The 25,550-nt window shown below is 39.7% G+C and overlaps 1 protein-coding gene across 9 annotated transcripts in view; it reads right to left on the reverse strand.

Annotated features, from left to right (window-relative positions):
- Positions 1–1,902: 1,902 nt before the first annotated feature.
- The window catches only part of srrm3 (serine/arginine repetitive matrix 3), a 183,664-nt gene continuing 160,016 nt past the window's right edge, over positions 1,903–25,550 (reverse strand). For 6 of the 9 annotated variants that reach the window (XM_078422701.1, XM_078422702.1, XM_078422704.1 and 3 more), the window contains 4 exons: positions 21,850–22,196; positions 18,967–19,221; positions 13,839–13,976; positions 1,903–6,251 (listed from right to left, as the gene is read on the reverse strand). In XM_078422701.1, coding sequence (XP_078278827.1) covers positions 6,044–6,251; positions 13,839–13,976; positions 18,967–19,221; positions 21,850–22,196 — 948 coding nt within the window. In that variant the 3' untranslated portion in view covers positions 1,903–6,043. The remainder of the gene's footprint in view (positions 6,252–13,838; positions 13,977–18,966; positions 19,222–21,849; positions 22,197–25,550) is intronic. The other 3 variants (XM_078422706.1, XM_078422708.1, XM_078422707.1) reach the window with 1 other exon arrangement.

Raw genomic sequence — 25,550 nt, forward strand, 5'->3', positions numbered from 1 at the left:
CTCCTACCTCCTTCAACTTAACTTTCAAAACCCACTATTTTGCCCACATTTTTTTTAAATCAGCTGCTCCAAGATTTCCTTTTATGCCCTGGGATCATATTTTGTTTTATCCTGCGAAGCATCTTTGTATGTTCCGTTGTGTTAAAAAATGATACTGTAATGTAAAATTAAGAAGCTACGGGTGTTTTTTTAATTGTTCTGTGAGAGCTGATGGGAACATGGCTTCAGTCCCAGTAGCAGAGAAAATTCAAGATTGGAACAATGATAAAAATCAGTACAAACGGGTCTGTCCATATCTATGCTTTTCAGCAGAAATGAAAGAATTTCAGCTAGGCTGAAGGGCCTACTTCTGTGCTGTGTAACTCTATGACACATAGTTTATCATATACTCTTTATTTCCATGTTAACTAGTTACACTAATTACTAAGTGATATACAATCTCCAAAATGCATTCTATAACCAGGTGCAGAATTTTATTTAGTGTTCCTCCTTATTTTGTTTAATGTAGCAGGAGGTAGAAAAACCTGGAGGTGTTCAAGCTCAAAGAAGACTGAAAATTCCCTGATCCACCAGTGTCCATTGTAACATTTACCAGCACTGCAGAATTGGCAAAGTTGGTGCTAAATCAGCCAGGGCATTTTGTGTCTTTTTAAAGAGGCCAATCACCATTATTCTCTATTGCTTTTTGATTTTCCAAAACTTTGAAAAATGATTAGAGCTAAGCAACCACCAAATTGATGAAACATGCCATGTCTAGGATGGTTGGTATCAAGCAAGGTGGTTCGAGGCCCTGTAAACTCCAGTTACAAGGACAGATCAATTGACAATCACCAATAAACAGTGTTAAGCTACTTTATGGTACGGAGAAAAACACATCAAGTAGGACAGCCAGCCTCAAATCCCAGCAAAGCAACGTCACTCCCCACCATGAATAGCTTCGCTCTTTTCCCTTCATGCCTCAACAGATAATGCAGAATCCAAAAAGATACAAATGTAATAATAACAAAGAGAGAGGGAAACATTTTCGTCTTATAATTCGTGCTGGTACTTTTGCTTGGATTAAGGCAAAATTTCTATTTTAGATGGTATGTATGCTGCCAATCACACATTTAAAGGATAGCGGAGTGAGGGGGTATGGGGAGAAGGCAGGAACGGGGTACAGATTGAGAGTGATCCGCCATGATCGCATTGAATGGCGGTGCTGGCTCGAAGGGCTGAATGGCCTACTCCTGCACCTATTGTCTATTGTCTATTGTAAAGTCTAAACAGACTAATTGCTTCAATGTTATCTATATCTCAGATTTATCTTTGTAGGATGAATTCAATGGTGGACCAGATCCTTGTGAAACTTCTCTACCTCTCCATTTATAAGATGATGCTTAAAATCTACTGCTTTGACAAGCTTTGTGGTCTAATCTTTCCCTATGTGACTTGGTAACAAATTTTGAGGCACTCATGAGGCCTTTTGGGATATTTTGCTGTCGTAAAGGTGTCATATAAATACAAGTTGTATGATATTCAGTCCAAGCTCTCCAATAAAGAATGAACAATCATCAATTATTCTCAAATAATATTGATTAATGTTTGCTTTTCTATGCAAATAAAATATTATTGCATCCTGCTTCACCACATGTTTTCTTTTACAATTTATTGGTCTAATGCAAAGGCAAAGTAGGAGCCTGACCTTGGGAAATAGTGTAAAAGAGCCATTCGCAACTCGGGGACCTGTGACCTCTTTCCCCATTTTTATTACCAATAACTTACAACAGAAACAGATGTATGCCAATCTATTATCAACTGTTTAACACCATCACTCTAAATGACAACTTCTCTTCGGTATTAATCAAAACTCTACATGGCTGTATTTTTTTAAACAAAAGACACACTTTTCACGCCAATGATTTTCATTTTTTAACAAAAAAAAATGGTTCTTAACGGTACATTAATGACTATTTGCATTCAGCCAATCCAAGTACCTTCAAGCTTTGTTGTCCAGCTAGGTACATGAGAAGCTGCAAAACTGTGCTCATGCATGGCTCTTGGGTGGTGTGGTGGTGGTGAGATGATGATTGGGCACCACAGACTTGTGTAAGGGTAATTATACACTGTTTACTGAATGTACATTTTCTACTTCCATCCTGAGGTACACACGGGCACCTGATGTGGTAGTTGAGATTGAAACCTTGCTAACAAAGGAAACGATGATGACTCTCACAGTGCCATTCAGTCAGATGTCATGCATCTAAAGAGATTATTTACTACTATTGTTTTTTTCCCCCGAATTGTCCAAAGGATCAATTCTATGTCACTGGAGTTCTAGCAATATTCATAAATCAAAGCCAAATGTGAAGGGGGACCAATTAGTGATCTGTGAGATCCTTTCATCAATTGCATTCAAAAAACTTTAAGCTCTGAAAAAAAATCAATGACTTCTTCTGATGATCAACCCTGACCAATTTTAAACAGTATGCAGTTAACACCACTTCATGATGTATGGAGCAAATGACCCTGTGTTCATTAATAGGAATTTCTTATTCATTCATAGGTTGTGGATACACCTGGCTGTATTGTCCTTCCCTACTTACCCTTGAAGAGGTAATTCAGAGTCAACCACATTGTGGGCCAGGAGTTGTAGGAAGACCAAGCCAGGTGAGATCTCTTTCTTTAAAGGCATGAGATTTTTCTGACAGCCATGTAGGGCAACCTTTAAAAAAATATCACTCCTATTTAATCTATTGGATTCCAATTACCTGACTGTCATACTGAGATTGAAATCTTAAATCTCTGGATAAACTAGTCAGGTAATTTAATCAGGATGGTATCAAACTTGTGCTGTTGACATATTATTATAGGCCTGTATATATGTCTAGATAGGCAATAGGGGAAAATTCCAGGCTCGACCTGGTTTCAAAATTAAAGTCCGCTCTGGTTTCCTGCATTCTTTACAGCTGAACTTCTAATAAGAATTCATTTAAGGCCTGTTTTGGGTGGGGATCTTTTTAAATGAAACCACCAGTTTAATGGAGAATAAAATTGAATGATTCATCAACTTGTGATACATGGTTAGAGTAATGGGAACAGCTGGATAGATAATAAGCACTCAAAACCAGAATGAAACTGGTCCAGTGGTTGTTTTGACCAGATTCATGCCTCCTGTATTTTAGAACCTATTATTGTTCTTTACATTGGATTGAATTGGTTCAGATCAAATCAGTCTGAACTGATTTTACAGAGTCAAAGTATTAGTGTTAATATTAATGTTTACAGTTAAGATTCAAACATATTGGTGGGTTGAGGTCTGCTAAATATTTCAAAAGCCTAGCTCATCCGGTATACACGGGTTCTTGATGATACGTGAGTTAAGAGAAACACATTTAATACTGTACAGGAAAAAAAGCAGCATATTGGAACTTCTACATTTCAACAATACAAGTCAACATAACACAGATCAAACCCAAACCATACAAGGCTGAAGGGGGCTTATTACATGCCACCTTTTAAAAAAACCATTTAAAATATATTATTTTGTCAATAAATGCATTTAACTACTGAGGTACATATTTACAAATAAGTTAATTGTTACCAAATAAATAAAAGACAAAAGGACAAATCTCAGAACTCAAACGTTGAATGGTTCTTATTGGGTTAACAATAAATTCTATGAATGAGATCTGTGCAATAAATTAAGAGGTTTGCCAAGTTCCTTTTATAAATATATCTTCCAATGCTATTGTTGAAATACATTTTTTGGGGGAAGGAGCCTGGATTTGCAGGCAATCTTAATAATATGTTATAATGTAACATGCTGTGAAAAAAATTCTACCACAATAAGCCCCTCCCCCAATGAAATGGTTTCCGCTACTGAATATCTAGCTAATAAATTGATTGTTGGTATAATCATTGTGTTTGGAAATGCTTGGATTACAGTTGGTCTAAATCTGTTAAATTATATTACTGGTAGTGGTGGAATCATTCATTGTACCATTGCCACTTTTTAAACATTGTTTGCCAAGGTAACATCCCAAGGACTCTTTACCCCCTAAGAATGTTTGAAGGTTTTGTTCTGGTTTGCTCTTGTTTATCCTTAGAAAAATCAGACAGTAGGTTGTGTTCTATTGGGATGGGCCTGCTGTTGTTTTTTCCTATCTTTTACTGCATGATCACATACAGTAAAACTCCTCCAATCTGACACACTTGAGTCTTTGGTGTTGCTGGACTAGCAGAATTTTGGGAGAATATAAAGGACAAAATGTGATAAAACTAGTTACTGAGAAAAAAAAAGGGGCGATCAAATAAGATTAAAATATTCTGCTGAATAATAAATAAGTTAGTGCCATTGAATGTAAAAATCCAATTAATATGGATCTGCATCAGATCTTATACTCCTGCCTTTCAGGTTATAAAACATTATGCACCAGGATTGACATGCAATCTCTTGTGTTAAATGCATCCTACTTTTGTTAAATTAAATACAACCTATCTTTCATTCTGTATTATTTGACTTCCTGGACTTTCATGTTTCAGTTCGTTGTACTGGATATGTTAGAAACAGCAAGGCTTGCAAATCATAGGTATGCACTGAATGTTATAACTGCAACTGGAAAAAGCACTGTATAAAATTGCACATCCATGGGACATAAGTGAATTTGATCTCCTTTCCTCTGAGAATGTAAAAATAAATGCTTGTGTTTGAGATAACATCATTCTTGTGCAACTCACGTGGGCAGGAAAATGAGATTTTTCTAGATTAATCCCTTATGTTAGGACACTGAAAAGTCAGTGATTATCAAAACCACAACTCCATTCTGCCAACTTCAGAACTACGGTTGAGTTTTCCAAACTCTTGGTTCAGGTCTACCGTTTGAATGACTGAGTATTGGATTACAATATATTCAATGCTAAAAGTTGGACTGGACACTAGTGCCTCATATTTAGCATACTGCATGCATGCAGAGTGGCACAACTCTATTCACTGGAGAATGGTAATTTAGTGGATGAAGGGTTAACCTAAAATAATGAGTTTCATGAAATAAGCATTTTGATTAACAAGAGCATAAGTTAAAGTGTTGCGTTTTAAAGCCTAATAATGAGAGAATAGAAAAGTAATGAAAAGACAATTGCATTTGCTGCACAACATTTAAACATATATTTTTTGAGGCATTCTCAACAATGTTGCTTAAACAGGCCTCATTAGCAACCATTTGTAAGTAACTAGAAGAAGGGACACAATTCCACGTACATCTGCATTATACAATTCCCCTTTGATATCTTGGGTCGCACACCAGTTGTTCCCCCCCCCCCTCCCCCAAACCCATATTTGCTAATTATACTATATTTACAGTGCATAGTTTTCCATTTTTGCAACCAGTGACGTAATCCTAGTTTCCTTCCCATTGGTACAAGGTCAGTAGGAGGAATTTGATAGACTACTCTTGTAGATGACGTTCACCGAATAAGACCAAGTAGAGAACTTCCATGCTCACTTGTCCATTTGTTCATCTGAAGTATTTCATCCAGAGGTTCTTCAAAAATATAAGCATGGAAACTCCTGACGATTTGTTCAATGAAATTTCCAGTCAACCAGAAAAGGATTGTTTTTTTTTTTAATAGCTGCATGTTTAACATTTGGAGGAAGTTGCTGACTTTTGGTTCAGATCACTTCATGGAAGAATTCATTTGCAGAGGTTTGTAATTAAAGTTTTTTTTTCTACAAAAAAAGGTATTCACTTAAATCCCAGCACCAGGCAAATAGTTTGGATCTCCTGAACGATGGTGACCAAACATAGGATGGAGAGAGTTTGAAGACTGCAAAACTGTTATGTACTTCATTTTATCAGTGCTGAAAGTTGTGTAAGCCTGGGCCAAGAATTCATCAAGGCTGTCTTGATATAAATATATACTTGTTATAATATAAATCTGGTTGCACTGACCTATTGGGTTTACTGACGCTTGCAGTTTCTCTTCAGTTCCCCTCTTTTGAAACGAGTCCATTGATGATACTTGTAACTCTCAGTTTTATTTGTGCACATTTTAAAGTCCAATCCTAGAAGCCTGTACTTTCTGAGCTGGTGCGACTGTCATAGCTGGCAGTCTGGCTGCGAGTCCGGCTCCGGCTCCGGCTCCTGCTCCGACTGTACGAGCTGTAGCTGTCGTAGCTACGGCTCTGACTCCTGCTGTAGGAAGAGTAACTGCTGAGGGAGCTGGGTGACGATGGGCTGGGCCTGTAGTATGGGATAGGCCGCTTACGTGCACTGAATGAACGGGGACACCAAAAACAAACAAGGAAAAGAGACAAGAATGAAGCTGGATTAGTTACGACTCTCTACAGAGCACGGGTATTAAAATGTTGCCACTTATGCCTTTTAAATACAGCGGGCAGATTCTCCTGCTCTGGGCATCTGGAGCTTCGGGATATGTTTACAAGGGACAAACATGCCCTTCTCCAATTTCACTGCCCAAACAATCTAAAGGCATCAGGCAGCAATGCAGAAAAAGTTGCTCAATATGGTTCATCCCTTCAAATAATTGCAGGGATTTTCAGATACATTAACAGGAAACATTGGAGTTCCACAAAGATGATATGTATATAGACTTTTGTTGGCACATGCGTTATGTCTGACGTGTTCAGTTTATCCAGTCTTTTAAACAAGTCTGATTCTTTAGGAACCTGGCCTATGTCCAATTTAGCATCTGCATTTATGTCAAAAGAACCAGAGCGAATATGAAGATATTTTACTTTTAGAGTAGCATCTAAAAAACATCACGTTAAATGATGGTTTGAACAGACCAAATAATGATGTTCAAATGCGAATTAGACATGCATTTATAAAAGAGAGGACTATTTGAATGTTAAATCAATCTTAGTTTGAACTGGGGAATTGCCATGTGTTAAAAGTTGCCAGTATTTCATAGAGTATTTAGATTAGTTGCTAGTTACTGTTATTGGCTTGAAACATTAACCTTGTTCCTCTTTCCACAGATGCTGCCTGACCTAAGTATTTACTGCATTTTCCTTATTTCTTGATTTTATTTCAAATTTCCAGCATCTGCTGCGTCTTATCTTTTGATTGCTGTTTATTTAATAGAATGCAATTAATTAAGCTTGTCAGTTGTTACTTTCGGATGTTCCAAGGGCAACTGGTGAGATCAGAATTGGTTTAGGCTCTGATGCTTCATTAGCTTCAACAATTAAAGCCTGGGCTCACATAAGGGTGATAAACCAGAGGCCTCTTGTCAGCAATGGAACCAATATCCTGTATAAACTAGAGGAATGGGGAGAAAACTAGAGAAGAAATCTGGTACATTATCTCAAATAAACTTTAGTAGGTCACAAAGTAAACACAAAGTGCTGGAGTAACTCAGCACATCAGGTAGCATCTCTGCAGATCATGGATAGGTAATGTTTTGGGTTCGGACCTTTCTTCGAACCCGAAACATCACCAATCCATGTTCTTCGGAGATGCTGCCTGACCCACTGAGTTACTCCAGCACTTTGTGTCTTTTTTTGCAAACCAGCATCATCAGCTTCTCGTTTCCACCGAGTAGGCTTTGTTTGATGCAGTTCGGGAATAGGCCTTTGTCAGCAGGCCCTTGTCAAACTCACCAAAAGACTGGATTGTGCTTTCGAACACAGATTATGTTCTGGTGTGCAACGGTTAATTAACAAGCAATGTAATTAGAAAGCCTCCATAAAGCTGGACTCAATTATTGAAAAGAGACAATTGAATTGCTTCTGAAAATGTCAACCAGTGAAGATTATAAAATCTATATGGATACAAGGCAATTAAAATCACCGTTAGATTAGAGATTTATCTCGTATGAAAAAATGCAATCTGAAAAAAAACATTTCAGGAGTCCGATAATCAGGCAGAGGAAGCCTTGGCTTTTCAATATTTGCAAATTCGGCAAATCATCAAATTACCAGATTAGAAGAAACATAGACAAGACAAAATCAACTCCGAGTCATCTCTATCATTTTGTGTCAGTGTTTTCCACAGAACTCATTGAGGTAACAGCTCAGCCCATTATAAAATACCAGGTTTCATCAATTCACCAGCTATCAGAACCAGAGCTTCACTTCATATCTTAATATCATATCATATCATATCATATATATACAGCCGGAAACAGGCCTTTTCGGCCCTCCAAGTCCGTGCCGCCCAGCGATCCCCGTACATTAACACTATCCTACACCCACTAGGGACAATTTTTTTTTTTTTTACATTTACCCAGCCAATTAACCTACATACCTGTACGTCTTTGGAGTGTGGGAGGAAACCGAAGATCTCGGAGAAAACCCACGCAGGTCACGGGGAGAACGTACAAACTCCTTACAGTGCAGCACCCGTAGTCAGGATCGAACCTGAGTCTCCGGCGCTGCATTCGCTGTAAAGCAGCAACTCTACCGCTGCGCTACCGTGAAAGTGACATGAAGTTACACTGCACCCAACTACTAGCTCCCAATCAAAATGACTGATTTCAATTAAGAAGTGAATTATTTTAACTCTGTATATATGTGGAGAACACTGAAACATTGCACATTTTATTTGATTGTGAGCGCAAAGTTCATTGAAAGCTATTTTATCGGTATTAAACAGTAGAAGTTACAAAAATGATTAGTTGAAAGCCTGTGCTGTCCTTCGGAAAGATCAGGTACGGCAGGTCTACAAGAGGTGAATATAACATTGGTTAGTAAGCATGTTAGATTGGATCAGAGAGGACTTGCTCAGTGGGGCGGGAGACAATTCCAATGATTTATCAAATTGACTGGAACGTTTGTCTGTCATGTGAGAAGGAGAAATTCCAAAGGCATTTTCTAATATTCCTTCCTGCAATATAACCACAAGTAAAACTAGTTTGCAAACATTTTCTGCTGAAAAAAAACCTGTTTAAGATATTTTGTCTTATAAATTACAGACAACAGTTCAAATTGGGAGACTTGGTAATTGAAATGTGTCTGGGGTTAGCAGTATAGTAGAGCAAAGTGGAGATACCAATGATCCAAAAAGCTATTAACATTCAGCTCATTTGCCTTTTCCTTTGGGTCTAGGTGTTCTGAAATGAAACTGCTGCCATGTGAGCAGGTTTAGAGTATTTACTGATGTCTGAATTTTCCTGCCTTCAGTATGCCGAATTGCTAGCAGTTCAAAATGGAAATAGAATATCATTTTTTTTTAAAAGGTGAAAGTGTCATTGTGAAAAATGGGCAAAATGAACCCAAATTTCTTTCAAATGAGGATTCTAAAGAATGTTATGAAATATTCACCAGTGAGCAGTCCTTCATAAATTTGCAGCCCCAAAAAGCAAGACCATAATCTGTTAGTTGGCTGTGCAATTTGCTGCTGTTAGCAAGGAAGCAAAGATTCAATTTTGTACAAGATCAGATCTGTACCAGACTCAGATGATGTCCTTGTGGGATGCCCTTTACTCCACATAGTACCTTTTAATGTTTATTCTATATAAAGAACATCACTCCAATAATAAAAGTCTGAACTGAAAATGCATCCTATTGAGATGTTATTACTCTATTCTGTCCCATCAGAAGCTGAAGTGTAGCAATCAGCCAAATAGTTGAAATGGTCAATTACTAGCAAATTGCTTGACTATATGTTTTCAATGGTTGAGTTGAACAGTTGAGCTCATTAAAAATGGACAATAACATCTAACAGGGTGAGGTTGGACTGCATACCTGTTCTACGGCTGGCCTGAGTTTATTCTCTACTGACTGGGAAATTTAACTTTCTATTTTATAAGGTGAGATCAAATAAGTTGAAGTCTTTTCTTTCCACAAGCTCCTCTAGCAGTATTATAATGAAAATGGCAGTCAAGCCATCGGAATGCTCCTCCTGCAGGATGTGGGAAGTCAGGGAGATTTCCGGTGTTCCTGAGGACTACATTGGTGGGAAGTGTGTCCAGCTGCAGCTCCTCAATTACCGAGTGAGGAAATTGGAGCTGTAGTTAGACAATCTCATGGTTCCCTTGGAGAATAAGAGCTTCACAGATAGGAGTTACAATGTGGTGGTCACATCTAAACTGTAGGCAGAAAGTAGATAGGGGACCACAAAGAAATCTAGTATGCAATGAGTGCAGGAATCCCCTTTGCCCATTCCCCTCCAAAACAAGTGTACCCTGTTCGGGGGGAGAGGGGTGATGGAGGGGGAGGTGGGAGGGTAACCAGTCAGGGGGGGACAGCAGCAGCAGTCAGTTCTGTGGCACTAGACCTGGCTCTGAGGTACAGGGGGGAAGGGTGAAGTCAGACAGAATGATAGTGACTGGAAGCTCGTTAGTCAGGGGAGCAGACAGGAGGTTCTGTGGCCGCAAGTGAGACTCCAGGATGATATGTTGCCTCTCTGGCGCCAGGGTGCAGGATGTCTCGAGGGAGCTACAGAACATTCTCAAGGGCCAGGCTGAGTGGCCGGGAGTCATTGTGCATGTTGACAGAAATTATATAGGTTGGAAAAAGGATGAGGTCTTGCAGAGTGAATATGGGGAGCTAGACAAAAGACTAATGTTCTTAGGAGTCTTGAGGTTAGTAATATGCACTTTCAGTGCCATGTACAAGTGAAGGTAGGAATAGAAAGATAGGCAGATGAATGTGTGGCTCAAGAGTTGGTGCATAGGGCAGGGGTTCAGATTTCTTCACCATTGGGGCAGAGGAAACCTGTACAAGAGGGATCTGAACTGGCGGATGGTGCTAGTGCTACGCGGGAGGGTTTAAATGAGAGTGGTCGGGGAGTGGGAACCAGTGGAAGGTCAGCAAATGAAAGGACTGATGGGAAGGTGGAAGTTAGACCAATAAGGCTCAAAGAAAGGACAGACAAGGGAGAGGTTAAGGAATCTGGTGAAAGTGAGGGGCTGAAGTGAGTGCATTTCAATGCAGATGAACTGGCAGCTCAACATTCCAGGATTTCAATGTTTCAGACATGATAGAGTGGCAGGTGAAGGAGTTGCTCTGCTAATCAGGGAGAATGTCACGGTGGCTCTCAGAGGGGACATACTGGAAGATTCATCCATGGAGGCAATGTGGGTAGAACTCAAAATAAGGAATGTGCAATCATTCTAAATGTATTACAATATAGGCCCCTCATAAGCCAGTTGGAGATAGAGGAACAGATATGTAGACAGATTTACAGAAAGATGCAAACTCAGTAGGGTTGTTGTGGTCGTGGGTGACTTTGACTTCCTCAATATTGAATGGGACTTACTCAGTGCAAAAGGCTTAGATGGAGCAGAACTTATTAGTTGTAATCAAAAGGGTTTCCTGAAACAGTAGGCCACACTTCTTAGTCATGCACAGAGTTATTCCTCAACGTTCCCTTAACTATTTGCCTTAGTGAGCCTTTTTGTTTTTCATGTGATCTTTCATGGCAACTTTGATGATTTTGACGCAAAGCTAACTAGGTGGACACGACCCTGCTTCATTCATCACACAATACTTACAGCCAACACTTACTGCACTAGATTTATTGCTTGGAAATGAAAGGCAACTCTGCCAATCTTGGTTGACTTCCCCTCCCAAGTGATTTTTAGACGGGCAACCTTAAGACTTAGTGTGACTAATGTTGGGTCAGAATCTTTCTACTTGCACCAACTGCTTTTGTGGCTTGTTCATTGTTGTCCCCGTCACAGGACCCACATTTTATTGGACAATAAAATGTGGATCCTGTGGACAGAAGCAGCGATGAAAAGTAGGTAAAGGCACCAAGTTCCAACACCATGACATCAGCTGAATTGTCAGTACACTCTGAAAGTTTGCACAATAGATTAGATAAAAGTGACTCATCAGCAGAGAAGCTTCCACTGCGATGAGATACTACTTAAATGATTCAGTAGGGACAGAAAGACAAATGTTGGCCATACAGAGATGGGATGCTCTTCTTTAACTGCCTCACAATGGGGGTTCAAGGTGGGATAGCGTCACTCCAATGAAGAGTAGCGGTTACCCAGGTAACCAGAATCGGATGGAGCAATCTTCACCAAACCTTCAAATGGGAGGAAAAAAATGAGACAAAAGACAAACTTAAAAGACAAAGTTAAGCAATTTGGAGCTATATAAAACAAAAGGCCTTTTCAGGGCCTTTAGTTCAATCATCCACAGGGAAAATAATAATGTTAAATATGGAACACGTTATACCTGACTCAAATCATCCAAAGGAACATATGCCCCAAAATGTTGGCAATGTAATGATGTACATGGAACATTACCAGAATCAGATGTAGGTGGAACAAATAATTACTGAACTTAAATTCATCAACCGACTTATCAATGATCTCCAGTGTTCAACATTTACCATCAGCAGCAAGTGCCTTACTTTGTCTTTCACACATCTCAAAAAATAATTCACTTCCAGTGAGTGTCTTCAGTTGTTTAGTAACCAGTGTACTTTTGTTTAGCACTATTGTTATGTTGTGCAGAATTTACTAACCAGTGGCAATCTAGAACAATCAACAGGCTGCATTCTTTTTACCTGAGTTCTTGAGATCCTGTAAAGGATCAAGGTGAAATTAGGTTAGATTCAGACTAAATTTTCTTTAATTATAAAGTGAAAATCTGAATGAAATAAATCTTTTGTTTTGTTGCTGTGTTACCGTGCAGGAAGAAGGATAACAATTTAAATCAAATTACATTTTAGATCCAGCAAATAAAACAGCACATCCTAGAAGTTAGATTTCCTCCTTACTTGGTGGTTCTCTGGGTACAGCCCCTATCAAATCTGGGTTTAACCAAAAGAAAAATACAAATCTGAGGTATTTTACTTGAGGACATTGTTATAATAGTGATTTCCTCCCTTTAAAATGCATTGAAACCTAATCTGTGGGATTAAATGGGCAGCGACTCATGTGGAGAGGAGGTGACAGTATGCCAGAGCTCTCTCTGTGGCACCAATAGGCTGCCTTGCAGTGGAAAGGATCTGGGGCATGGGAGAGGATCATGGCACACAGGGGGGGTGGGCAGGTTGAAGGGGTGGGGGGGGGGGGGGGGGGGGTAGTGGTGCACATATCACTAGGTGGAGAACTTCTACTCCCCTGATGCCCTTCCTTGTGGTTTTAGCTTTGTATACCTGTGGCTCCATCTGCCTGTGAGGACCAAGATCATCGGCATCACTGGCACACAGGAGCTGCTGGACTGCAACTAACTATCAGCTTACCGTTCTATGTAATGTCGCAGATAGATCATTAGCTAAGTGGGGTCAACAGCACTTTCAGCGGGCACTGTGAGCTCCAAAACCAGGCTTGCTATAATTTGATAGTCAGCTATTTTGAAGGCTGTCCTGCCAAGATCACTGAAGCAAGGAATATAATTCCACCGCTGATGGACTTTCTATTCCAGTAAAAGTTGTCAATAAGTATATTTAAATGTACTAAACAAAGAACATCGCTGGTGAGGAGATGGAAGAACACGCATACTTTGGACAATGTGCTGCACCTCATCTTCTTAGACTAGCTGTGTAACAGCCAAATAGAACAAACCAATGTTAGCATTCAGATGTCAGAAGCTTTAAAAGTACATAAATTGACGATAAAGAATGCGGTCTTCACATCCCACCTACAACTTAATACAGTCCCTATGAAAGAAGGTCTAGGTCATTACAGGAATTATAAATGAGAATAAGTAGTATAGGAAGAAGTACAAACGTCGCCATTTGGCCATGTAGGGAATCGGTTATATCAACCCTTATAACCTTGATAAAATATCAGTGTACTCAAAACAAAAGATGAAATCTGAATAGCTGAAAAGATGCATAGTCAGTATTTTTTTCCTTCCTTTATTAACTCCATGCCTACACCCTAAACAAACCCTACTGAAGAATGGCAGCTGGGGCCTCCAGATGCTGTACCTTGTAATCCGACGGGGCTCCATGAAGCTGGGCGAATCCCTCCTTCGTTTTCTGATCGGTGAATAACTTCTTGATCGGCGACGATTTCTCTCTGCTTCGGAGTCATGGTGCCGCGGTCCAATGTCACTATCTCGTTCTCTGTTATGAGGAGAAAATGAATGGATGACTGCACAGGTGAGAAAGAAAAAGAGAATCCCTCCCACTGTGACTCCTATTCCAATTGATTTCATCTTGTGTCGTCTCAACAATAATTGTATGGTAAATATTAAGGCACCAACTTTACTAATGGAAAGACAGGCCCCAGAAGCAGTCTCATTTTTGTCTACATTAATGCTTTCAGTTCCAGTTCAGTTTCACTTTAGTTTATTGTCACCTGTACCGAGGTACAGTAAAAAGCTTTTGTTGCGTGCTATCCAGTCAGCAGAAAGACAATACATGATTACAATCGAGCCATTACAGCGTGGCCTGATTGCATGAAATTACCCCCTACATTATTTAGATTGTTAATACAAATTTAATTGAAGCAATATAAACAAACTGCTGAAAGAACTCAGTGGCCCAGGCAGCATCTGTGGAGACAGAGGGTTGATGAACACTTCAGGTTGAGACATTGCATCAGAAACATGCAGGTCTAGATCTATAATGTCGGCCACTCCTCTGCTTCCATAAGAACTGCCTCTCTTGCTGAGTTCCTCCAGCAGCTTGTTTTTTGGTCCAGATCACAGTACCTTCAGACTCTTTCATTGAAGTGCATATTGTTCTATGTTCTACATACATCCTCACAGGGCATTTGCTGGTGCTTTTAGGAGAAGTATAAACTAGCTTGAGAGGGGGCCTGGGACCTGAGAAGGTCCATGGTAGAAAGAAACAAAACCTGGAATTGAAACATGTGTATGTAGTGAACAAATAGGCAACGGAAATGAAAGCGTAGGGTCAGCGTACTGCAAACTGTTAAAAAGGCCACATTTAAAGGTGACATATCTAAATGTACGCTGTATCCACAACAAGATGGATGAATTAACAGGACAAATAGCTGAAAATAAGTATGATATCAGTGTCTATATATGGTCTGCAGGGTGGCCCAAACTGGGAGCTAAATATTTCAGTCTTTGACATTTAGGGATGACAGGTGCAAAAGAAAAGGTGGTTGGTTTGTGGTCAGTGAGGGATGGCTTGAATACAGAGAATAGGAAAAATTTGGGCTTAACAGGTTGTGGTATGGAATTAGATTTGGTTTGCGTTGATGTTTCCCTGGCAGAGGAGTTGAGAATTAGGGATCACAAAAACGTAGAAAAGTTATTTAACACTGAAATAATGAGAATTGTTTTCACTCAAGCTGGTGAAACTTTGGAATTCGTCACCCTGGCTCACTCACTAATGTCATTAAAAGTCAAGATCCGGCTGTATATATATGATATGATATGATATGATATGAAGATCAACTTATTTCTAAATAAAGGAGGAATTGATAGATATGGGAATAGGGCACAAAAGTAGCACTGACTTAGAAGATCAGCTGTGAACTTGTTAAATGACAGAGCAGACCCATGAGGCTGAATGGTGTATTGCCATGCTATTTCTATTGTTCTAATCCTCTTCTCTACATTTCTATAATCTGACAGTGTCAGTATTTGCATTCATTATTTGATGTAGGCAGTCTAACCCTTTCTATATGTGGAGTATATTATTTATTCTGTATTCTCTGAATTTAATTATTTAATTCTTCTGATTTACCTTTGTGAAACGAATTTACTTTCAAGTAGTTACTTAGAGTTCCACTTTTGATAAATCAAGTCTAATAAAATAAGCCATACCCCAACTTGGAATCTTTTTACTAATTTATCTTTGTCTTTTTGCATAACCAGACTGAATCTAACTGCATAGAGGTATGGATGCAGCATGTAGTTCTTGGTAGACACAAAATACTGGAGTAACTCAGCGGGACAGGTAGCATCTCTGGAGAGGTCTCGACCCGAAACGTCACCCATTCCTTCTCTCCAGAGATGCTGCCTGTCCCGCTGAGTTACTCCAGCATTTTGTGTCTATCTTCGATTTAAACCAGCATATGCAGTTCTTTCCTACACATGTAGTTCTTGGTTTTGGGTCTACCATGTGAATGTGGAAATATCAAATGTACTAGTCTGGCTCTGCACTCAATTTCCCTACTGCACTCATCCATCCCTTGGGCTCAAGATGGAGTCCACAATTGGAGCTGGAGATTCCTGAAACTCTCAAGCATTTATGCAGGATTGCAAGTCGATTCATTTGAATTGTAGTTGTATTGCTTTAAGGAAGAATAGCATAAATACACTGTTATATTTTATAATTTTTATATTTTATGACCAGTTTTAATTATTTCATAATAAATCATGTCATCATTTTATGACACAAGGTGGAATAATGTATCCCTCTTGGGATAAATTCGTCCCTTTCCAACAATTGGCCTAACAAGGAGCCACCCTGCCTGCCCTCATCTGTTGTGGGCCCTGATTTGTCCTGGTCTGTTCTTGCTTCCAGTTCCTCTCACCCCTAAATCAAACTGAAGAAGAGTCCCCACCTAAACAAGAATTCCAAAACATCACCTATCCATTTCCTTCAAAGATGCTGCCTGATCCGCTGAGTTACCCCAGCATTTTGTGTCTATCTTTGTTACGTTTTATTAAATTTTTTAATGCTTTAATCATTTAATATTCAATGTTTAGCCATTCTTAAACTTTCACTATTTAAAATCTATAAAATTATTTATTTCATTAAAAATTTGTTTTTAAACAGTCCATCAAAAAGCTTGATGGGCAGCTCTAAGTTCCAGGGCAGCCTTGGCCAGCAAGATTAGTGATCTGACCTGTCCCTGGTCAGATTTTTATCAAACTCAAGCTCTGTGAGTGAGCAGGAGGCTCGATGCAAAAAAATCTGAGCCTTTGGGATTCATGGGTAAAATGGATGAACTCTCCATTAACCGTATTGCAGTTTGCTGGTGATCCAGCAGAGGGAGCCAGGATAGATGTTGCAGGGAATTAATGCAGCAAGATTAATATTTTAGCAGAGCAGCCTGACTCTCTTAGGCTCCCACCACTGCATTGTGTAAGCGAGTCTCTTGATAGAGTAACTACAGTTGGGAGCTGACAATATGAAAATGCTGTGCGCAACAGCATATTGTTTATTTTACATTTCATCGTTCCCATGATGAGTCTTCTTGTTGTCACCCCTGTTTAAACTGGTTTCTCTATTTGAAAATAGTTTTATCAAAATGACAGCCAAACACTTAACATCATCACCCTCAGGTCAAGAAATGAAACTTGAAACCTGGTGCAGTGCACCACATGAATAAATAAATAAATAAATAAAATGCAATATTAAAAACATCTTGGATATATGGAATTAAATCAAAAACATTGGAAATAAATAAGAGATTTTGATGAGAGAAATTGCAAAATAGCATTTCTTGCACTATTCAAATTGTTATATGCCAGCTTTAACTCCTGCTGCAACTTACACCCTACATCCGGGCTACTATTTGGGGGTCTGAAGACAACTCCAATTAGTGGCTTCTTACCTTTACAATTCCTCAACTCTATCCACAGTGACTCTACCTCGTCAGTCCCTATGTCACCACCACCTTTGCCCACTTGCCTGTCCTTTCTATAGGATGTATAACCCTGAATATTAAGTTCCCACGCCCGATCCTCCTGCAGCCACTTCTCTGTAATCCCCACAATGCCATATCTACCAATCTCTAACTGAGCCTCTAGCTCATCTACTTTACTTCTTATACTTCGTGCATTCATATACAATACTTTTAATTCCTTACGCATCTTTTCACATCGATCCCTCTTACACTTGGCCATACTCTCCTATCCCTTTGTCAGCTTTCTTTCCTGTTTATTCTGGGGTCATTAACTATCCCTTTACTCTCTTTCCCTTTAACTCCATCCTTGACTATCCCATTTGACACCCCCCTCCCCCCTTATTTAGTTTAAAACCACCCGTGTAGCAGAGGCAAACCTGCCTGCCAGAATGCTGGTCCCCCACCTGTTAAGGTGCAAACCGTCCCTTTTGTACAATTCCCCCTTACCCCAAAACCGATCCCAGTGGTCTTAGAATCTAAATCCCTGGCCCCAGCACCAGCTCCTCAGCCACACATTCAGGTCCCCTATCTCCCTGTTCCTGCCTTCACCAGCACGAGGAACTGGAAGCAAACCGGAGATGAGCACCCTGGAGGTCCTGCTTTTCAGCATTTTTCCGAGCTGGAGTTTTTTGAGATGATGATCTTCCATTTATATTACTGCAAATAGCATTTATTTTCTTAAATAATAAATTTTGTAAACATACATCGTAGCAGAAGCAATTATCTCAAACAAAATAAAAAGATAATTTGACAGCTTTTACAACTCTTAAACAGAAATGGCCCCATAGCAGAAGCATCCACGTCTCGGGGCTGGAAACTGGAATTCTGCTACCACCATCATCTCTTGTACAAGTGATGGCTCCCACTGATTGTCGCCGGAAGCTTGCGTCCTTTTCAGGACGGACGATGACAGTGATGTGACATTTGGAACATGGATGATGGACACGAAAGAAGAAAAACAGAAATGGAACATGCAAGTAAATTAAATGAAGGCTGAGCAATTTAGAAAACATGAACACGACCAATTAAGGAAAAAAGTTTCATCTCTTTAACTGATTGAAACCAGTTCACTTGGCTTCTTTCCTCTTACAAAGGTGATTGCCAGAAGCAGGTCCAGATTTTGTGAAAGGCAAGAACTAGCAATGTTCTGATATCTTTTAAACATAGTAAATTTCTGCAAATCAAACTCAAATTAAAAGAAAGTACTAGCGCGTTCCATTTCTCTGGTATTACATATAGTAGGCAAATAGAATTTGCACAATTATATCCACAATAACCATGTGTACAGGAAGGATCTGCAGATGCTGGTTTATAACGATGATAGACACAAAATGCTGGAGTAACTCAGCGGGACTGGCAACATCTCTGGAGAGAAGGAACCCGAGACCCGAAATGTCACCCATTCCTTCTCTCCAGGGATGCTGCCTGTCCCGCTGAGTTACTCCATCATTTTGTGTCGACCTACATTAACTCTGCTCAGCATGGCCGAGGGAAGAGACCGACCTGGACTGCTCCTTCCGAAGTAGTGACCGTGATTTACTCCGTCCATCTCTCTTATTGTGCGATCGGGAGCATGAGCGGGACACGGACCTGCTGGAGCTCCTGGAGCTGCTCTTGCGCCGGGGGCTGTAGGAAGAGCTTTTCTTTTTGTCCGAGTTGTGGCTGCTGGGTTGTTCGTGCTTCCCCGGAGACCGGGTGCGGTTCTTGTTCCTGCTTGAGTAATGCCTTCGATGGTGTCGGCTTGATGCATGCCTCAGCCTTCAGAAAACCAAACAGATGTTCTTAATTTTTGTTTTGTGATCTGATCAGCCTAGCACTATAGACAATACTATAGACAATAGGTGCAGGAGTAGGCCATTCAGCCCTTCGAGCCAGCACCGCCATTCAATGCGATCATGGCTGATCACTCTCAATCAGTACCCCGTTCCTGCCTTCTCCCCATACCCCCTCACTCCGCTATCCTTAAGAGCTCTATCCAGCTCTCTCTTGAAAGCATCCAACGAACTGGCCTCCACTGCCTTCTGCCAACCCAGGACAATGAGGACATGAACAGACCTTCTGCCTCATCCAGCTGTGCCCTTACATCTGTTGGGCATTTTGCATCGCGGACACTCCAAGTAGAGTTTTAACGGACCTGCATGCCCTGGATGCTCTAGGAAATAATTATTCATTTCCTGGACATTGTTTCCAAGCAAAATGAAAGGTAGTGATATTAATATCTATGTGTTTTTTTCTGCACTTTTTGAAAACAGCAAAATACAGACAGTTCTGCGACAAGTGGGACAGGTGCATTCCTGAGAAACTTTGCATTATGGAAACTCGAGCTATAAAAGCAATTATGTCAACTGGGATCAAGGGGTTTCAGACATACCAAAGATTTTCAAATATAAAGTTATTTGTAATAGCTATAAGTTTGTTTATGTTACTGCAATTTGAAAATACTAAAGGCGACATGGTACCCTTTTTATTAGAATATCCATAAGTGTCAATAAAAGCAAATACTTGTCAATTTCAATGAATACTGGTGGTGGAAATAACAGACTGCGTCCTTAAGAGACAATAGTATCTGATTATTGTGCGCAGGTGAAATGGAAGCGGGTTTTTCCTCCCTGGACTATTTTTTTCCAAGACAGCTTGCCCATTTAAAGTGCTTTTTAAGTATTTCTCTGGTTCCTGGTCAAAATAGGATTGTAACCAATTCAACCCAGGTAATACGGATCCCTAATTCATCAATCTTGTCATGCCTAATTTGCTTGCGGAAGTAGCAGAATTGTAGCAGAATTTAAAATGCTCTAAGGCTGAATGCAGTGAGGGTTGGCAGAAATCACATCATCTAATTTCCACGAGTACCTCTGCCTGAAGCAGGAAGCAATACCCAATAGCCAGGTGACAACTTGGGAGAGGTGAACCCCTTTGACCAATTAAGATAACAAAAATCTGACTGCTTTATGAGTCTGAAATGAGTTCACTTGGTCATCTTCCTTTAGGAGATGATTTCAAGGTTAACAAGAAACATCTGCATCTATAGAGAGTTGCAATCCACATTTACTATTGGACAACTGGGGCGAACAGCAAACACATTTGTCAATTGAACTGCATTCACATTCTAGATACTTTGCTTTAAAAGTAAAATTTTAACTTACTTGAGATTGAGTTGGCTAAACTTTGGCCTGCTCTTTGAGATGCTGAACGGCACTGTCCGGAACGTGGCAACTTCAGCGGCCAGACCGCGGGAGAAGACGGCAGGGGAAGAGAAAAGACATTCTGACCTTCCATCACAGTGAGGAGGTGACTGGAGGAGACTCACTGTGATGGATGTTTCTTTTTTGTTGTTTTGTGTTGGTTGTGAAATTGCTTATTTTTATTGCTCTTATTGCTGGACTGTGGGTGACCTTTCATTTCACTGCACATCTTGTATGTGTATGTGACAAATGAACTTGATATTGATATTGATTGATTGAATTTTAAAAAGGGATACAGCATGCAGAGATTTATGAGGATGTTGCCAGGACACACGGGCCTGAGCTATAGGGAAAAGTTGGGCAGGCTAGGACTTTATTGCTTTGAGTGTGGCTGAGGAGTGATCTAAAAGAGGTGTATACAATCATGATGGAACTAGGTATGGTGAATGGACAGAGTCTTTTACGCAGGGTAGGAAAATCAAGATCTAAAGGACATAGGTTTATGTGAGGGTGGCAAGATTTAATAGGAACCTGAAGGACAACCTTTTCAATCAGAGGGTGATGGGTTAATGGAATGAAATGCCAGAGGAGGTAGTTGAGGTAGGTACTATAACTGCATTTAACCGACTCTTGGACAGGTACATGGATAGGAAAGGTTCAGAGGGATATGGGCTTAATCTAAATGTGGGCAAATGGGACTAGATTAGATGGGGCACCTTGGTAGGCATGGACATGTTTGGGCCGAAGGGTCAGTTTCCTTGCTCTATGATTCTTTAACTCTTGGCCAAGTCCATAGTAGCTATGATATTGTGCCTCTTCAGTTCAATATTTCTTTCACCCTGATGGCATTCATGGTGACATCACCAATGGCATTCACCCACAACAAAATAAGTTATAACAGGAGTGAAAGGAAGACTGCAATTTCACCAATACTAAGAGGTTACATTTTGGGGGCCAGATCCATTTATTGGTATTAAGGGAACCGAAATATGGTTATAGGGTACATTTCCATTCCGTCACGTCCAATGGCCCAGAAAACCAGATTTGTAACCTGAAGTACAGGTTCCACAGAGGGGAGAATGTGAAGCAGTACACTGAGACATGTCAACAATGAATGACCTAAAAATGGGTGGACAAGAGAGCTGGGGATGCAGAATATCAAGACCTTGTCTTTTGAAAAGCAGAAAAATAAGAGAGGACTAACTTCTTTGCTCGTGTGCTTTTACTCCGGCCTGACGTACGACGCAATCGCGACCGACTGCCGACACTTTCCGCAGAGTCACTGCTGAAGTCCGATTGACTTGGAGAGCGAGAAGATACTTTGTGAGCCGGTAGGGTCGACTTCCGTCGGCTTGAGCCTCTGTGTGCGGATGCTGATCTTGACCTGGGCTTTGCGTGTCTGCCCTCAGTGGACGACCTCCTGCTGTGGCCGGGGGACTTGGACCTGAAACCCCTGGAGTTATGCTTCGAGTGTTTGCCTTCCTTTGCCTTGGGAGACTTTGATGCAGACCTGGGCTCTGCTCCTGGAGACAATGACCTGGAGTCCGTGCTCTGCAGCAGGAGAAAAAGGCTAACCTTAAAAGAGACCCTGACACATTAGCAACACCATTTTCCAATTCTTGCCACATCCCTATGACAAAGCCTACGTCAATATTTTATCTAACAGTCCTCTACAGTGCAGCTCATGCAAGATTTTGCATGCAAACCAAAAACTAATTGAAAATAAAAACCTGGAATTGGAAAAAAATAAAATAAAGAATCAACAAAAGTTTAAGAAGGAATAGAATGGAAGAATAAATAAACTTTAAAAAGTGAGCTTAACAGGTTGCTGTAAGTTTTGAGGAAAGGACAAGTGTTCTTACAATTCCTGGTTTAAAAAAAAACAAGGTGAAGATAGACAACTTGACTGAACAGCACAGAAATGGAAGGCAAAAATTGAAAAAAATCCACAAATGTATTAATTATCACTCAAACAAAACTCGCTGAATAAAACTGTTTTCTTTTTGTGCTTTTTCCTGCAGAGAACTGCTCATCTGTCATCAGCGACCCAGATTATTAATTTTTTTTTGTACCCCCCTTTGGTTAACATACACTTACCAATCAGGTAGCATTTCCTCCATTAGTAGGTAAGGTGTGAGGAAAAAGGGAAAAGCGGGGCAACATAAGTGCATCATTAGAGTCACAAAATGCAAGAGAAAAAAAGACACAAAAAAGCCCTTTCCAAGTAGTGAAATATGAACAATGTATGAAATTAAGAATGTGCAAAGGAATTTTTTAATACTACAATAATGCAACTGCTTCAATGCCTAAGTATTGATGCACTAAAATAAGGCCAGTCCGGAGTCTCTGGGCTACAGTCCACATTAGGGAAATATATGCACATGGATCATCAGATTATACCTGTAAAGCTTAGAGCAGGAGGTTGTAAGAAGCAAGGTGAAATGCAGAATGACTGACTATGCCTTCAATGCAGAAATGGGCCCCTCAGCCTCTGCGACCTCGAACCCTCTTCAGGGTTGAACAGCCAAAGGGAAACATTTTGTAGACAAGTTTCAGAGTTGAAGTTAACAATTGGAGACCAAAATTGTATATTTTTATGTTCAATTCCGACATGCTTTTTAATTGCAAAAGCTTTGTAGGTTGGTTCAGGGCAGGTGCAATTTAATCGATCAAATGTTCTGGTTTCCCCCTTGATTCTGGAGAGGATAGAATATTGTTCTAGAAACCAGTCACTGCTATTTTCTAGCCAGAATTTATGTTACTAAGATTAAACCATTTTCTAATAATTCTCCTAGTTAATTTGCCCTATTATAATTGTTGCCCTTATCCATATCCTCAAAGTTGGATTCCAGAGTACATTGCAAGTTAATTGTTGTAACAATAAGATTTTTTTCATTTTTCAAATACTTCTATTTGTACAACGCATTTGTAAAATAAACCATCCCAAGGTGCTTCATAAAGAATGTGGTTAAGATGAGATCTAACGGGTTTAACTGGGCCCAGGTTGATGATTTTGCACTGCCAATCTTAAACCTGTGATTGCTTCCAGATGGTTTTGTAGAATGTCAGCTTGGGGCCTTAAGGCTGTGGTCCATTGTAAGTGACCCGATTTCACTTCCCAAAAGGAAACATGCTATAAACACTCAAACATCACACGTCCCAAATGCCCTATTTCATCATAATAACTATACAACAATGACCATCAATTAGCTTAGTCGTTAATTATGTTGATGGAAAAGCTCAAATTACCTTCTGTTACAGTGATGTTCTATGGCGGGTATGTATTGCAGTGCCATCTTATGAAAAGCACAATATAAAGTGGTCAATACTTGATATTTATTTGAATGATAATTTAACATTATGAATTGTCTGAGCAATAATTTATTTTTAAATTTTATTTCCCCATCAATTTATTTTCAAGCCTTTAAAATAGCATAGGTGCAAGGAATATGTATTTAGGCTTTGATCAGTTGCAACTACTTAACTGGCACCAGCATATGGGAGAGAACTAACACAGCTCCAAGTAAACTCCCTCTCATCCACTATTCTACTGAATGTTTCTTGAGTTACATGAAGGAATAGGTTAGTCAGAATAAGAAGTGACGGTCTGGTGGCCTAATGCTGCCATTTTATATTGCATCAAATACTTTGGAATAGAAAAACAAGATGTTTATTTGTAAATTGTAAACTATGATTCTTTGTTTTAAAAAATATTACACTTTGGAAATGTTTACCTATTCACTTGGCTTTCATTAGGTTTCAAAAGTGAATGGTTGCAAAATGACCCTATAAAATTGAACTGCGGATTGTACACACAAGAACATCTGAGCTTTCAGTGGGCAGGGGTTGATGTGGTTGAAACACATCTAACTTGATTAACAAATTTCACCCTCACTATTGTTAACATAAAAGAAAGTGATTAAGAAATAACATGACAAAAGCTATCTTAAAAAATGGAAAGCAGCATTGGTTTCAGGACTTCTTGTAATGAGGGTTTTTTTGCTTTTCTATTCAATGTTCCCTGCCTTTCAGGATTCTATAATAATACAAGAGGCCAGGAGCTCCAGACAGATGACTCCTGCCCTTGACCAAGTTCATGGGCAACGTTACATAAATATTTTTTACCATTTTCCTTTTCCCTCTCCCCAGAGACAGCATCTTGAACTCTTGGTAATGTAGCAAAGCAACACTACTCCATGAGAAAATTGCAGCCACACATCCTATTTTCTTCATCCTGGAGCTTTGGTATCCCTTTAGCTAAACTGCATTACAAACACCTTTGGTCTCCCATAATTTTCTTTCAAAGAAGTCAAAGCGTTCATTTAAAATCGCTTAATTTAAAAAAATCCCAGCAGTTTCAAGACTTGATTGTAACCCAATTATGCACAGATCTCTTGGTGGTGGCTTTATTTGTGAAGCCACAAAGCAAAATACGAATCAAGGAAAAGGTATAAAAGGAGGCGATCAGCCATGCATTTTAAGAATGCTGCCATCAGCAGCCTGGAAAGCTTGCCCAAACATTCAAAGAAGATGTAAAAGGTGCTAAATAAATATTTGCTTTCCTAAAAATCACCTTTTCAAGGTAGAGTTATATTTCCTCACTTGAGTACAAGAAGGTGAGGACAATGGGTGAATAAACCCCCATCTGGCTCTATCTGTAATGATAGCTGATGATCAAAGTTATGAGGGGTGTTTATTATTGTCTTAACCTCACATTTTTTTTCTTTTAAAATTTATTCCTCCTCTAGGATATGACGAATCCAGTGTCCAAAACAGGGAACAATAATTCTGCCAAATGTACTGGCAAAATACTCACGCACCTTATACATACATTTGGTCTTTACTTTTTGAGATCTTTCCCTTTTTTAAATTTTCTATAGTTAGAGAAGAACAACCAACCACTAT

This window comes from Rhinoraja longicauda, chromosome 26 (assembly GCF_053455715.1).
Source record: "Rhinoraja longicauda isolate Sanriku21f chromosome 26, sRhiLon1.1, whole genome shotgun sequence".
Taxonomy (NCBI): domain Eukaryota; kingdom Metazoa; phylum Chordata; class Chondrichthyes; order Rajiformes; family Arhynchobatidae; genus Rhinoraja; species Rhinoraja longicauda.